We start from the raw sequence: 12,747 nt of genomic DNA, 5'->3' as shown, positions 1-12,747 counted from the left end.
GCTCGGAGACAAGGTTGCGGCCTGTACTACGCCAGATGATCCCGGCTGATGTATTTAAGTCGTCTTGATACCTGGGGATGCTCGACGCTGCTGAGCTGGAGATTCCGTCCTACCCGACATTGTCGATAACTTTACGTCAATGAAACAATACCTCTTCGCGCTTCTGGGTGCCGCCCTTACCCCAGGGGCACGATGTCACAGTCAGTCCAAATTCCCTACATGAAATAAGCAACTAAACGCTCAAGGACTAACCCGACTCAGACATCCACGGCATCCTCCTCGTCAACGGCACCGCCGCCCCAGAATGGAAATACGTTCTTGACGTCCAGCCCCCGTTCGCAATCAACCCCGATGAATATCCTCCGTACTACCAGGGCTACAAGCTCACACCCATCATCGGCCCCGACAACCCGAACGTTACCTGCGGCAGGGCCGCATTCGACGCCGCACCCCGAACTGAGGTAGCCGACGTGCTCGCCGGCTCCGAAGTGGGTTTTCGCGTCTCGACTGACGGCAACGGGAATAGAGACGGTGTTTTCAGTTCGCCCGGAGGCGCCAAATATCCAGTGTTCTGGCATCCAGGTCCAGGACAGATTTATCTCTCTAAAGCTCCGAACGACGACCTTCAGAATTACAAGGGCGACGGAGACTGGTTCAAGATCGCCTATGCAGGGCCTGTGGATGATAGCCACTGGTCGCTTTATTACAACGTGTCTGATGTAGGCCCTCCCCGCTCCGCCCCCTTCCCCGGTTTAGAATTCTTCAATTTTGCGAGCGACCGGGAGGCTGATAGCGCGATTCCCACACAGTTCAACTTCACCATCCCGCGAACCACACCGCCTGGCAAGTACCTGATGCGTATCGAGAATTTCATGCCCACTACCTCGGTCAGTTACCAGCAGTTCTATGTCAACTGCGCCTTTGTCAACATCATCGGCCCCGGCGGAGGCACCCCGACGGAATTTGTCAGGTTTCCCGGCGCGTATCAAGCTGAGGATCCAGGTAAGAAACCCCTCCGAACACTGTTTCTTTGTTATTTGTGTTTTGACTTAAAACTTGCCTCGAAGGCCTCCTTGTGCCCGCGAACCAGGATTTGATGGGTGGCCCGGTCAAGGTCGAGGATATGAAATTGACCGAGTACAAGCCTCCCGGACCGGCTGTCTGGACAGGGTAAATATGTCTATGATGGTTTCGTAATATCCGCATCACGGCCGGGGAAGAGTTGAGATGGGCAATATGTAGCAGTGTAAAAAGGGGCCTCGGTCGACACTCCAAGTGGAAGGGAAGGCAGTGGTAGGTACCCTGGCTGTGACCTGCCAGGGCACAGCAGTGCACTCGGGTGTGCAAAGCCCCTACCGGCCCAGGTATTTTCTTCCCCAGGCCACAAGACATCATCCGTGACCTGATGATGGGGCCTTTTACCGACATGCCCAATGTCAAATATACCCAACGTTCTTTAGTCGGAGGAGACGGAAGGAACAGAGGACCGCGACAAAAGTCGTTTGTGCTTCCGCCTCTCTTTCCTTGACATCGGACTATCTAGGTCCGGAGGTGGTGGCTGGGCCACGAGGCGCTCGAGTTCAGGTACTTCCTCTAAAATCCAGCAGAGATCGGGCAACGACATCTCTTTATCGGGCGGGAGAACTCGTACTCTGGACATTAGGCGTCGACCGAATATATCTGGGTAGGTAGAGAGCATCCTTCCCGGTCCTTTGCCATGTATAGTTGTCAGAAGAGCCAGAAACTGGGTATTCCCGGTGTCGAACTCGATGGGTATCATGCGGTCGCCGCAGATGGTCTTTATTACGCGCTGCGTGAACTGTGAACTGAGTGTTAGCTTTGGTAAGGCACACGATAAAACGAAACGGCTACTCTACCTCGTTGGCTATTGTCAGCCGCCAAATGCTCTGGAGACCTCGCATATTACCACCGTGAGTAGCCATGACTTGTAATGCATGTCAGTGTACCTTCTGCTTTGAGGTCTTGGGAGCGGAGTAGTTTGCATCATGGGCAAACATCATCCCTTGCTAGGTGACTGGCCAAGGGCACGGTAATGGCAAACGGTGAAAATATATCAGAGACGGGAGAGAACAAGAAATATACATACCCTTGGCGCAACATAGTGCCATCAGATCCGACCAAAAAATTCGCTCCTGGCGCCCAAACAGCCTGTCCCGGTCCGCAAAGTTACTTATACAAAGCAACGCTTTGCCGTTCGCATCCACATAATTCTGGTAGGGGCGTCCATTGGCCTCGCTTCTGCCTGGGAGGTTGATGTTTACGACCTCAGCAAACACATAATCATCCCCAAGGTGGCCGTCTTCGGCAAGGGCCTTTTCGATCCGTGGACCAATGACAGGTGCATGGGGTGGATCGAGGCTGACATCGTAGTAGGGGGCGAGCTCGGGCAGCATCTGGTACTGGTTGGAGCAGCGCTCCAGATTCCGAAGGAACTGGGCGTAAAGGGCGCGGCCGGTGACTACAAGATCGGACATCTCGGAGGCGGTGAGGGGCGCAACATTATCCCTAGACATTTCGATAACTCCGCAGAAGACGACAGACAAAAATCGGGTGGGACAGCAACACACCGAGAACGAAACGGGACAAGACAAGACTCAACGCAATGGATTGTGGTTCCTTAATTGCCTATCTATCGCGATCATACTTGCTCATTCTCAGACGCGCCTGCCTTAGAAACCCCGAGAGCGTCCGGGTTCATATATATGTTGTTGTTAGACGGCAGGCGCGCTGCAATCGGAGGCTTCTCAATCTACAATCCCGTCTCGGTAACGGCAAGAGCTGATTAAGGTACTACCAAGGAGTCGGGCGGGCCGTACTGAAGTCTAGCTGAACACACTGACAGTACCATTGAAGATGGTGTTGCACGTGCCTTGCGTCATTTTCAAGGGGTAATAACGATACGGCAGGAATCTCTGGCACTCTTCTCCGCCCGGTACCTACCTCAAGTGATGGCGAGAGCGGACTCGGTCAAAGCCGTCAGTCGCCGAGGATCAGGAGGACTTTGCGAGCGGGGAAGAGAGACGGATGGAAACTGGACCGGGCGTTATCTGGAGCGGCGCCACGGTGGTTCCGTCAACCGATTCCGTCTGAATCAAGATCACCGACGGCTCGGCAGACCTCTTGTTTCCTTAGATTTAGAAGACAAGATGCGTCGTCTTGCACTCTCAATGAACATTTTATAGACACTTGGGCATAATAATTTCCCACAAGTGCCGCACTAAAGGCAACAAGACTCCATGCGAGCCGTACTTATGTCTTATTTCAATACAACCCGAGGGCTTCTGGGCCTTGTGGCTTCAGTGGCTCCGTCGCTCTTGGCAGATGAGGGGGGGAGAAAGTCCTGCAAATTTGCACAGGCTAGAGGTAGGGCTGTATTAACAAGTGTGATCTTGATCTGCGGTCTAAGAGCTCATTATTGAACGTTTGGCGAAGGTAAACTGCGATTATTCTGATTTGTCCGGTTGGGAAGATATTTCGGGTTGCTTGTCGACCTAGTACTTGATTGCCTAAAATAGAAGCTGCATTATCATCGTAGCCCCCTGAATTGGACCATACGCTGCCGCGAAGTTGGTGTGTTCTAGGTATCTCCGAGAAGGCTGTCGTTGCTGAATTCTAGTCTTGCGCACGTCCTACTAGTCCAAAGAAACCGGAAGTATATTTACGATGCATATCAGAGTCCAAAGGGATGATTGTTGTTTATTCGGACTGTTCCTGACCCCTGATCCCCACATGCCACCAAACTGCGACGACAGCAGCGGTTGCTCCGTAATATTCTCGCAGTACTCTCTGCTGTGTTCCCCTGGCGGGTCCCGGCTTATCAGTCCACAACCTCTGGTGGGCCGAGCACCTACCGCAGCAAGCCATAGATTTACTGTTCTAACAGATCGGCCAGGACACAGCAGGGATCTTGGCGCAGACTTTCATCCCCGCCCGGCCGCGACCGTCGTCGGAGAATCACCGCGTGTTTGGGGTTGGCCGGGACAAACAAGGCCTTGAATTACCTCGACTGTCCTGGTGCCGTGCAGCTACTCGCAGCGTGCCGGATCGACGCCCGCTGCCGAAACCAAGAATCCCCACGCAGCCCAAGGTCCACTACAGTATAAGCCACGGTTCAAGTCACAATCGTGGTGATCCCGTACGTCACGATCGGCTTTGTGCCCCTCCGCACGGACTTACTCTCATTCCACCGGTGTCGCAGAATACAGGACTCGGGTACAGGAAGGTGCCCACCCGCAGCGGAACCGGAACGACCTTGGCCGCGACCTCGAGCTAGGCCAGCGGCATAGCCTAGAAGCTTGGCTCTGCGAAATGCTTTATTATTGTAACTTACCTGTTACCAAGTTCTAATGCGCGGCGCTGCGGCTGTAGTTTATTACATCAGTATTATCCACGGTTGATTATTTTGACGCAACAAACCAAGGTTTCAAACTGCTGTTATTTTAGATAAGTTTTTTTGAGTTCGGAGAGTTTTGTTCCTACAAGCTCTCAAAGCTTATGCTGTGCACGACGCCCGTACACGTCATTGCCACTGGCCAGAACCAAGGTTAAATGCAGCTAAGTTAGTAGCGACCGAGCGGACGGACCAAATCCACGTACCCTCAGAGGATATTAAGTCATTATTTAGTTTACCAAACACACCGGGCCCTCCCAGCATTGCCACAACAGACTCAAGAAACCACCGTGGGGCATACCGGATTCTCTATAAAAAGTTGCTGGTAACTTCATCTTGGGCCCCTCTACGCGGTAATTATCAAAGTCCCTGCCAGCCTTCTTTCCAACCTCCTACCACGCAACCTAGCTGCCCCCATTTCTATCCCGCTACCCCCTCAAGGCGCGTATCATCCAATGGCATGCACGTCGGCCCCGCGGCGGCTAGTCTCACCACCTGCGGGAGGCCAGGCCAAGCCAATCGACGAGTTCACACGGGAGGAAGTACTCTGGCTATTGCGTGTCTGGAGCGAAGGCGCCCATCGTCATTTAATCCACCTCCGTGGGGTCACGCTCACGTACCAGCCTTCAGTGCAAAACATCAACCATCTGCCTGAAATGGACGTTCAGCATTTCAAGGATACCTGCAACAAAACGGTGCCCTTCTACATCCTAGCGAACGAGCAATGCCAGCTTGTGTTTATGGTGCTCCACAATTATATCTACCGACGTTGGCTGCGGCCTTACCGGAGTGAGATTGAATATGAGCGGTACATATGCAAATTCATCTCGCCGCTGGACCTTGACAATCATGGTAGTACGCCTCCATCGACATCGGTCATCAACTCTCTCATCTCTCTGAACAACGCCATCTGCACACAGGTGCAAGCCCTTCATCACACCTACGCGGAGCGGGCTGCCGAGTACGCGAAGGATCCGAAGTCACTTGGTGGTAGGGAATTTGTCAATTGCCACGAATTCTACGTCCTTCAGCCGCTCTTCAGAGCACTACTCATTGTGGTCTGCTGCGACGACTACGCCAACGAGAATTCCAATACCGTCGGCCGTCTACCTGTGTTCATGGTCCGCACAGGTGTCCAAGACGGTCTCAGCGCCCCTATCACGTTCGAGTCAATTGCCGATAAGATCCAGGGCTGCCCTAACCACCCTGACAGCAACGTCGTTAAGACGTCGCTCGAGACAGCAGTTGACTTTATCATGGGTTTGGAAGCTCGCGAAGCCGCTGCCTTCGGTCTCCAACCAGATCCTGTTGCTGTCGCAAGAGCGGTGGCGGAGTCCCCGCTTCGTTGGCCGCAACTACAGGGGGACTCGGAAGTGCTTAGGATGCCTTCCTCGCAATTCGTGAGCGATGAGAAAGCTTTGGAATGGGGTTGGATCGGAGACGGCAAACACTACGACTCGAAGATCATGGCTAAGTATGAAGAACGGGCATTCTGTCGCGATACGATACGGGCTCTTGGGCTGAGTAATACCGGTCTGGTGATCAAGTCATTTGATCAAGCAACTGGCAAACTCGAATACGAGATTCTCCATTTTTCAGCTAGCGATTATAAACGTGGATAGTGAGAATAGCCTATGGGTACTCTGTTTTTCACTAATTATGAAGTCGGTACTAAGTATGGATGCTCTAGAGGTCAGGATCCTAGATGTCACAGTCTCCGGGTGATATCTCGTAATATAATTCTTATCTGCTGAGTTGCTACATTTACGGGCTTTTTTTTTTTTTTTTTTTTTTTTTTTGTGGCTCTTTCTCTCTCGTTTTATACCACTGTTGCAGTTTACTAAGAAGCCCTCTGGACTAACAACTTTCCCGAGTGTTCCTTTGGGCCGGGACTAACCAGCTCAGCATTGCAATGACACTTGGGTTTTAGGGAGGCGTGGAATAATGATAGTAGTTGCAACGCTGTGCTACCATACGACCGCTGAACATCACCGAGTATTATGGGTCAAGGTAAAGCAATACAGCTAAGGTTAAACGATGACCAGCTGCTTTCCTATGTTGCAAAGTATCAAGTGTCTCTTACTGTTATATTCATCTATCAAGTTCTTCGTTTGCAAGGTCAAGGTGGCATTCATATATTACCTGTCTGAGCCGCTCACAATCATGTCATATCCGCTTCTTATCTTGTCCTCCTACCCAACAATACGAGTATTGCAAAACTGCCTCACTCGGACAAACTCCTTGTTACTATCCTTAAAGGCCTGATATATGCCTAGAGGTAGTCATGCAGGCTATCAATAACCGAGATTGTGTTGAGTATCGCGGCTAACAACCTAGCCTAACACGATATTTTTGATACTTGACGTTGTATATATACAAGAGCGATATTGTCCAATGTCCTTTGATAGTTGCTTGATGTGAACAACCGTATCTGGAGAATGTGAGCGTCAGCACTCAGATGCTTCCAACTCGTATCCGACCACCAGCATACCGTTTACTGCTGCAGAAGCTGGACGATGGCGTTGTACGCAGCCTTGGGGTTGTAGCTGCTGTCAAAGAGAAGAGGGTTGCCCTGGGGCCGCCACGAATCCTAGAAGACATTAGATGCACGTCCGGTGGAACCAACGCAGGGAAAAAAAAAAAAAAAAAAAAAAAAAAAAAAGAGTCGCACCTGGTCACGGACACCCCAAACGGTGATACCGACGCACTTGGGCTCCTCCAGGCAGCCACGGGTAACAGCAACGTAGTCGTTCACGTTGTTGTTCTGGATGTCGAGCTCAGTGACGGCGACCTCGGCGACACCAGAAGCGGCAAGGGCCTTGATGGCGCCAGCGAGGCCGTTGCCACCACCGGACTGGAGATGGCCTTGAGTGCCGATACCGTCGATGGGGATGCCGGCGGCAAGCCATTTCCTGACGTGGTCCACCATACCCCGGGTCAACTTGGCGTACGACGGGTTGTCGAGGTTGTAGTCGTTGATGTAGAGCTTGCAGTCGGGGTCGGCGTTGCGTGCGGCTCGGAAGGCGATGCCGACGAAGTCCTCGCCAAGCACCTGGGAGAAGACGCTGGGGCGCAGGGAGCCATCCTCGTTAAACATCTCGTTAATGACATCCTGCCATCACTCTGTCAGCTGGAAGCTGCCGGGCCCCGGTCATACATGCAGAATAGTACGCACCCAGTGGTGGATCTTGCCCTTGTATCGCCCCATGACGGTGGCGATGTGCTCTTGGATGACCGTGGTCAGCTGGTTCCTGTCGCGGACGTTGCTGACCCAACCGGCGAGCTGAGAGTGCCAGACCAAGGTGTGGCCGCGGATCGTCTTGTTACGCTGGGTAGCCCAGTTGACGAGATAGTCGGCCTGGCCCCAGTTGTAACTGCCCCGGTTGTTATTCAGACTCTGCCACTTCATACTATTCTCGGGTGTCACCGAGCCGAAGTTGTTCTCGATGATGGCCGCGTTCCTTCCGGCTTGGAGTCTTCCCTGGTCGGTGGCGGCGCCAAAGTACTCCTTGCCTTTGGCCTTGATCAGCGCGTCGATGCTCTGAGCAGCCTGGCGGTTGTCGAGAGCCGGGGCCGCCGACACCAACGGCGCCAACAGGAGCATGAGATTGGCCTTCATTTTTGATGACGTCTGAGCGCAAAACAATAAGATGGGGGCAGTCGATCAATTCCTCGGGGTAGGTCAGGCACCAACCGAGCTACTGGGAAACGGACGAGGGTGCAGTCATATATACCTGGTAGGGCAGGTATTCTCAGTATTGAACAGATAGTGACTGGGATGAACCCCAACAGCCCGTCTCCCAATCCCCACATCGAAGGGCTCTCCCCTGGGCGCGTTCCGTCGTTTCCGTGTACCTGATGATCCGTCAATCCACCGCCACGCTTGGCCAATTCGACCCGAATCGGGACCAAGAAATCTGGATCTAGGGAACATGCACGAAAAGCTCCGCACGTGCGGGGCCCCGCGACGCCGTGGAACTCCAAAATCATCGGGCATTTTTTCTCCAAGATCATCTTTAGCCGCGCCATGGACGAGCCGGCTAAAGGGCGGTTGGGGTCTCCCTTTTTGCCATATTCTGTATAATATCGCCCATCGCCGCCCCTTTCCCCACAGACACCCTTGGTCTGAACCATGTACGCGAATAGACGCCCCCTTCGGAGCTGATGGCTGATCTAATTGGTGGCATAATGCGGCGGAGGCTAAGCGAAGATCATATGCCGGGAAGAGGCTCGATGGCATCACGACAAGCGCTGCAATGAGAATGCCCCGGTCTCCCTACTCCGTTCCCCAAAGAGAATTTTGTGGTGTCGGTCGTGGATGACGCCGCCTCAATCAAGGACCGCCTCAACTTTTCTATGGAGAGTTGGGGATTCCCAGTTCACACCCCTCCCCTTTCCTCCCCCCCCCACCCCCCGGGCGGCTTTGTTGCCTATGCTTAAGGTCACATATCACAGGGATGCGATAACGTGCAGAGCATCACGGCTCACCTGAGAAAATGGCCTAATGATCATCATTTCGTTGCCCTCGACCATTACTCGCAGAACCGCCATATCCGGGAAGTGAATATGCTGTTTGGCGAGCGCGGGAGCGGCAATCTCGAGGGCAGCCATCCAAGACCTCGAACCAACGAACCATATATTGGATGCGTCATTCTCAGACGTCTGTTCTCGGTGATGTGGCTCTCCGGATGTCCATTCAACCTGGTTCGCTAAGGCCTTAGAGTAACACAGACAGCGACCCCGTCAGGCTTGAATCTTAGGCATCGAATAGAAGGATGCCTCTATTCCTCCGATGGCAAGCTGGGACATTATCTCCTCACAAGATGTTTACCCTCCCCAGCCACCAAGTCCCCGCCCGGCAATCCGACTCGGGAGAGTGACCCATTTCAACGTCGACATCAACTACTACGTAGCCGCCCTCTGATGGCTGCATCGCGGCGCCTTATTGCCCAAGCTAATCCGGCTTTGCCGTACACTCACAACTGAGTTTGTCGGTCACCGGATAAGGGGCCCGATGGACGAAGTCGCACTGTCTAGGCAGGGTAGTCTCGAACCAATTAGCCTGTCGGGACGGACACCCGTCAAGCAAGATGACGTTGTCGTTGTTAGGCAGGTATTGAATGTGCACAAACACACATCTACACCCACATACCTATGAGAACAAGGGGAACGCAAAGGCGGCCAAATGCCAGACAAACAAGATAGACGAGACAGGCTAGGCGACACCCACAACGATTCATTTGTGTTGGTCTAACTGTCTTCCTCGCCTCAATAGAGTGGACCGCGGTAAGCGCCCTCTGTTTGGCATCCCATGGCTGGGTTCCGACACACAATGCTGCCGTCGTCTCGCAGAGATCCTTCAGGTCCGAGCTGGTATAATTACTTGTACGTCAAACTTGCAAAGTCGGTTAGTGGCCAGTAGAATTAAGGGTGAGTCCATGCCGCTCGTCAGGCCATCCCACTCTATTAGGGAATGGTTAGGTATGGGGCGGATGTGCCGCTTCTCGCCGGCCTCGTCAAGAAAGACAATGCAGGGGAAGAGCTTGTGTGCCCAGAGGCCCCCACAGCATGGCACCTGTAATGAGATTGCCTCGAGACCGCCGCTGCTGAGTGCCTTTGGGTTGTCTAGAGAAAGTCGTGTCACGCGCTCCAACCCTCGGATAGTGTTGGGATTCGCATAGGTATTCTTGTACTTGAGCGGATTCTATCTAGATTCAAGCTTTGTTAACTCGGCACCGTAAAACATCGCCATGTAAGACCACGCCTTATCCGTGTTGACGATACATTCTAGCAGCATGTTTCCGAACCGGCGCGTGGCTAGGGAGCGGAAGACGCGCATCTTTTTGGCGTGCTCACGCGCAACCCTTCGTACAACCTCTCTATCCCGAGACATCTCCGAGTCGAGCTCGTTGTCATATGTTTTGTCATTGGGATTGGGTTACGGGCCCTTGTTGCCCTTTCCCGAGTCGGAATAGTAGCTAGGCCGTTTGTGATACCAAGTGGGACGGCCTCGACGTGACTGGTTCTCGATGAAGTTTTGCTCCGCCTCTGAGTATGCGTCGTCAGCTAAATTGGCAATCTCCACCTCCTAGTCGTCGTTCTGGGAAATAACTTGACATTAGACAATATACCTAGATACGTTTCCCGATAAGGAGCTATTAGGTGTTATAGCTCTTTATAGTTGGCCCAACAAAATTTATCTATCCTATTTTCACGCGTGTAGAGAGCTTTCCAGAGGATGTGGGAAGTGCACTTGTTGAATTGAAGTTTGAGGAGTCTCTCTACTGTAGTGGTAAAAGAAGGCAGATTATATGCGAAGGTAAAGTGGCTAACAGAGCTCACATGATGAGTTTCTAGGTGGCAAAAAGCAGCGGTGAGCTCCCCAAGTGCATCCCTGGGCAGGACAGATGCAGAGTCAGGAACGATGATTTGAAGAAGGCGGACAGCGTTCTCAATGTACAGGATCTAAAAGGAGGTAAACGGTGGGGTATTGTCCGAAGCACTCGTTGAAGAGCTCTGACTTGAACGAGAAGGCAAAAGAGGATAAGCTGCTAGCTAAAAACGAATGGACGCGGCGAAAGGCACTAGGGGGGAAGAGTGTGGTTCTGGATACGAGTCCTACAGTACGAGGAGATGCCCTCTTAAATATACTCCAAAGCTTTGGTTGCAACAATTTCGGGCCGAGCGTTTAGGGTATCAAATAAGTGTCGGAGGTGCGCGTACGGTACGTAATCACGAGGTACTCACACCCATGTCTTCCCATGCCTCATAATTACCACTCTCATCATTAGCAGAGACTCCATGATATCTTGGCTACATTGTAAATAGCCACCCATCCACCAAGACTTATAATGCCATTCTTTAAGTTACGTCAATCCGCAGCCAACCCTTTATCCCAACTGGAATCTTCCTCACCATCACCACTCACAGTGAAACCGCCTGCATTGCCAATAAGCGACTCGACACTACATGAGCGAAGATCCCGGCCGGCCGCCTCCCAAAATCCAGCGTGTGTCACAAGCTCCTTGATATCCGGGCGCTTACTGTCCTATGACAGTCGGTCTGCCTAACCATCCCAACCCTTCGGACACCGGCAACTCTACGACCACCACCCTCAACCTCAGAACAAACCTCCCCACCATGTTCCGTGATACCCGTTCAACTAGTTCCAAAGCACAGCGTATAGACAACAAGAACATCCCCAAGCCAACATATTTCATACCTCTTTGGTAAGAAAAACTGGCTCAGGCCGTTTCTCCTTGAAATGTGGGGTTTCACATTTGACTTATGTTCAACTCAAACTTCAACAATGACTTCAGACAAGGAACAGAAACAAGACCCCAAAGGCCATTCTATCCCGTCATATTGGATGATATTCTCCCGCCTATTTCCGAGTTCCAACTTCCTCCTTTCAAGGATAAAGTCACTCAAGACACAGACGCACATGCGGACATGGCCGGGACAGTCGCCTACTGGCACTGACACGCCAGCACAGTCAAAACAATAATTAGACAGCGCCGCCTCAAGAGGTCTTCTCTTCTGGCGGATAGTGGAGGGTGAATTTTCGGAGTTTGTATTTAAGAATATTCCGATGAATGGCGCGGGGGGCATACATTTCTGTTGAATGCGGCGGCTTTTGTCTGGTTCTGATCCAGACTCATGCTCTAGTTTTAAGGCTCGACAAGGGAGGGAATGGGACTCCAGGAGGAAGCCGTGGTGGCGTGTGAGTTGGGTGTGCTGTATATGCAGATCTCGGTGTGTAATGCTGTGCCACGGTTGGAGAAGGGACGTTGAGCTGTGATGCTTCTGAGCGTGTAGCACCACTAAATGGTGAGGAAGACGATAATGATGCCAAATATACATCCCTCCGCTCTGGCCTGTTCAGCTTCGCTCTGTGGACTAGATACACTTAAAACACCTGTCCATAAACCTTACAAACCCAAACCGGGAGAGACGGGAAAACACCATAAGTCAATAGCAACCCCAACCCAACCCCCCCCCCCAAAAAAAAAGAAAGAAAGAAAGAAAAGAAAGAAAAAAGAAAGATACAGGCACATAACTCCAGCGGGCAAACAGAGATACTCTCCTGTCGGGAATTGAACCCGGACCTCGAGAAAACCCCTTCCTGACCATTTAAACAGAACGGGCCAACGGAATAACAAGCTTACATACTGGCAGCTATCCTACGGAAGATTCGTGTGAGTATTTGCGGCCCACTGTAGCAGAGTTGTGCCGCTAGCCTGCGAATCCCCGGGAACGCGGAATCTAACCCCGAGTTGCTGAGGAAGAATCAGCGACGTTTAGCCACTACACCATACTCAATTGCTTTAATTTGT

General features: G+C 52.2%; 4 protein-coding genes across 4 annotated transcripts; 2 read left to right on the top strand and 2 right to left on the bottom strand.

The window, feature by feature from the left end:
- Window positions 1-139: 139 nt before the first annotated feature.
- On the top strand, window positions 140-1,174 carry MFIFM68171_06561 (uncharacterized protein; the record flags this gene model as incomplete). Its single annotated transcript, XM_071061981.1, has 4 exons — window positions 140-200; window positions 262-719; window positions 810-1,002; window positions 1,068-1,174. The coding sequence occupies 4 exons, from the start codon at window positions 140-142 to the stop codon at window positions 1,172-1,174; spliced, it is 819 nt and encodes a 272-aa protein (XP_070918082.1).
- Window positions 1,175-1,456: 282 nt separating this feature from the next.
- Window positions 1,457-2,534, bottom strand: MFIFM68171_06560 (uncharacterized protein; the record flags this gene model as incomplete). Its single annotated transcript, XM_071061980.1, has 3 exons — window positions 1,457-1,819; window positions 1,878-1,945; window positions 2,108-2,534. 3 exons carry the CDS (start codon window positions 2,532-2,534, stop codon window positions 1,457-1,459), a joined length of 858 nt encoding a protein of 285 aa, XP_070918081.1.
- Window positions 2,535-4,866: 2,332 nt separating this feature from the next.
- On the top strand, window positions 4,867-6,033 carry MFIFM68171_06559 (uncharacterized protein; the record flags this gene model as incomplete). The annotated part of the gene is made up of 1 exon (XM_071061979.1): window positions 4,867-6,033. The coding sequence occupies one exon, from the start codon at window positions 4,867-4,869 to the stop codon at window positions 6,031-6,033; it is 1,167 nt and encodes a 388-aa protein (XP_070918080.1).
- Window positions 6,034-6,905: 872 nt separating this feature from the next.
- XYL2_2 (Endo-1,4-beta-xylanase 2) lies at window positions 6,906-8,030 on the bottom strand (the record flags this gene model as incomplete). The annotated part of the gene is made up of 3 exons (XM_071061978.1): window positions 6,906-7,001; window positions 7,083-7,523; window positions 7,587-8,030. The coding sequence occupies 3 exons, from the start codon at window positions 8,028-8,030 to the stop codon at window positions 6,906-6,908; spliced, it is 981 nt and encodes a 326-aa protein (XP_070918079.1).
- Between the last annotated feature and the right edge of the window lie 4,717 nt (window positions 8,031-12,747).

This window comes from Madurella fahalii (assembly GCF_045866475.1).
Source record: "Madurella fahalii IFM 68171 DNA, scaffold_3, whole genome shotgun sequence".
In the NCBI taxonomy this organism is placed as follows: domain Eukaryota; kingdom Fungi; phylum Ascomycota; class Sordariomycetes; order Sordariales; genus Madurella; species Madurella fahalii.
This window is presented reverse-complemented; position numbering and strand designations above follow the sequence as displayed.